The 1,863-nt window shown below is 52.3% G+C and overlaps 1 protein-coding gene across 3 annotated transcripts in view; it reads left to right on the top strand.

The window, feature by feature from the left end:
- PRKAA2 (protein kinase AMP-activated catalytic subunit alpha 2) overlaps positions 1-1,863 on the top strand; it is a 19,593-nt gene that overhangs the window by 9,383 nt on the left and 8,347 nt on the right. For 2 of the 3 annotated variants that reach the window (XM_018557884.1, XM_018557883.1), the window contains exons 4-5: positions 1-130; positions 1,569-1,656. The exon at positions 1-130 is cut by the window's left edge. In XM_018557884.1, the coding sequence (XP_018413386.1) occupies positions 1-130; positions 1,569-1,656 (218 nt within the window). The remainder of the gene's footprint in view (positions 131-1,568; positions 1,657-1,863) is intronic. The other variant, XM_018557885.1, reaches the window with a different exon arrangement.

The raw sequence follows: 1,863 nt of genomic DNA on the forward strand, positions 1-1,863 counted from the left end.
GCCTGTCGCCTGTTCCAGCAGATCCTGTCGGCCGTGGATTACTGCCACCGGCACATGGTGGTTCACCGGGACCTGAAGCCTGAGAACGTCCTGCTGGACGCGCAAATGAACGCCAAGATCGCTGACTTTGGTATGTGACTCGGCCGGCGGTCCAGGAACTCAGCCAAGCACAAGGTCGTTCTTTGCTGAAGGTCGCCGGCGTGCAGATCCTTCCCAGAATGCCGCGTGCCTGAGCCTGCCGAGCGACATTCACAATGCTCTGCAGCAGACAAGGAGATAGAAAGCCTGCAAAATGTCTCCCCGCCCCCCCCTCCCAGCAACCAATCAGGAGTTATTATACATTGTATTGCCAAAAGTATCGGGACGCCTTTACACGCACATGAACTCTAATGGCATCCCAGTCTCAGTCTGTAGGGTTCAGTATTGGGTTGGCTCCGCCCTTTGCCGCTATAACGGCTCCGCCTCTTCTGGGAAGGCGTCCACAAGGTTTAGGGGTGTGTCTATGGGAATGTTGGACCATTTGTGAGGTCAGGTACTGATGTTGGGGGAGGGGCTCGCGGTCTCCGCTCTAATTCATCCCAAAGGTGTTCTATGGGGTTGAGGTCAGGACTCTGTGCGGCCAGTCACGTTCCTCCTCCCCCAAACTCCCCCATCCATGTCTTTACGGACCTTGCTTTGTGCACCGGTGCGCAGTCATGTTGGAACAGGAAGGGGCCGTCCCCAAAATCCTCCCACAAAGTTGGGAGCATGAAATTGTCCAAAATGTCTTGGTGTGCTGATGCCTTAAGAGTTCCCTTCACTGGAACTAAGGGGCCAAGCCCAACCCCCGAAAAACAACCCCCCCCATAATCCCCCCCCTCCACCAAACTTTACACTTGGCACAATGCAGTCAGGCAAGTACCGTTCCCCTGGCAACCACCAAACCCAGACACGCCCATCGGATTGCCAGAAGGAGAAGCGTAATTGGTCCCTCCAGAGAACACGCCGCCATTTCTCTAGAGTCCAGTGGCGGCGCGCTTTACACCACGGCATCCCACGCTTTGCATTGCACTTGGTGATGTGCGGCTTGGATGCAGCTGCTCGGCCATGGAAACCCATTCCATGGAGCTCTCTACGCACTGTTGTTGTGCCAATCTGAAGGCCACATGGAGTTTGGAGGTCTGTAGCTATTGTCTCTGCAGACAGTTGGCGACTTCTGCGCACTTCAGCATGCGCTGACCCCGCTCTGTCATGTGACGTGGCCGACCACTTCCTGGCTGAGTTGCTGTTGTTCCCAGTTGCTTCCACTTTGTTATAATACCAGTAACAGGTGACCGCGGAATATTTAGTAGCCGGGAAATGTCACGAAACAACTGAATCCAATGATATGGAGGGGGAGGAGCCCAATACTTTTGGTAATATAGTGTATATTAATATGGATACAGATCATCACCGATTGGTGCACCGCTCCACCCAATGAGGGAACCGAATCTTCCCACTCATTAACATGATAATGACATTTTTAAATAAAACGTTTTCCTTTTCCGTTCTTCTGACCTTTTAATGATTTGTTTTCTGGTTTCTTTCAGGTCTGTCTAACATGATGTCAGACGGAGAGTTTCTTCGGACCAGCTGCGGCTCTCCAAATTATGCCGCCCCGGAAGTCATATCCGGAAGGTGAGATATTTGGGCGATAGATTCACAGAGGGTTAGGTGCTTGTTTTAGGAGATATAGTCACGTGATCCAAAGCCCCCCGACTGGCTGCTAGACCGGTCCATGCGGCTTCTACTTCCGTCTAAGTCCCACTGATGTCATCACATACAGTTCTATCAGATTTGAGGATCAGAGGGCCCTAGACCAAAATAAGCACTTAACCCTTGCCG

Source organism: Nanorana parkeri, unplaced genomic scaffold (assembly GCF_000935625.1).
Source record: "Nanorana parkeri isolate BGI_ZX_2015 unplaced genomic scaffold, ASM93562v1 scaffold309, whole genome shotgun sequence".
Lineage (NCBI taxonomy): Eukaryota > Metazoa > Chordata > Amphibia > Anura > Dicroglossidae > Nanorana > Nanorana parkeri.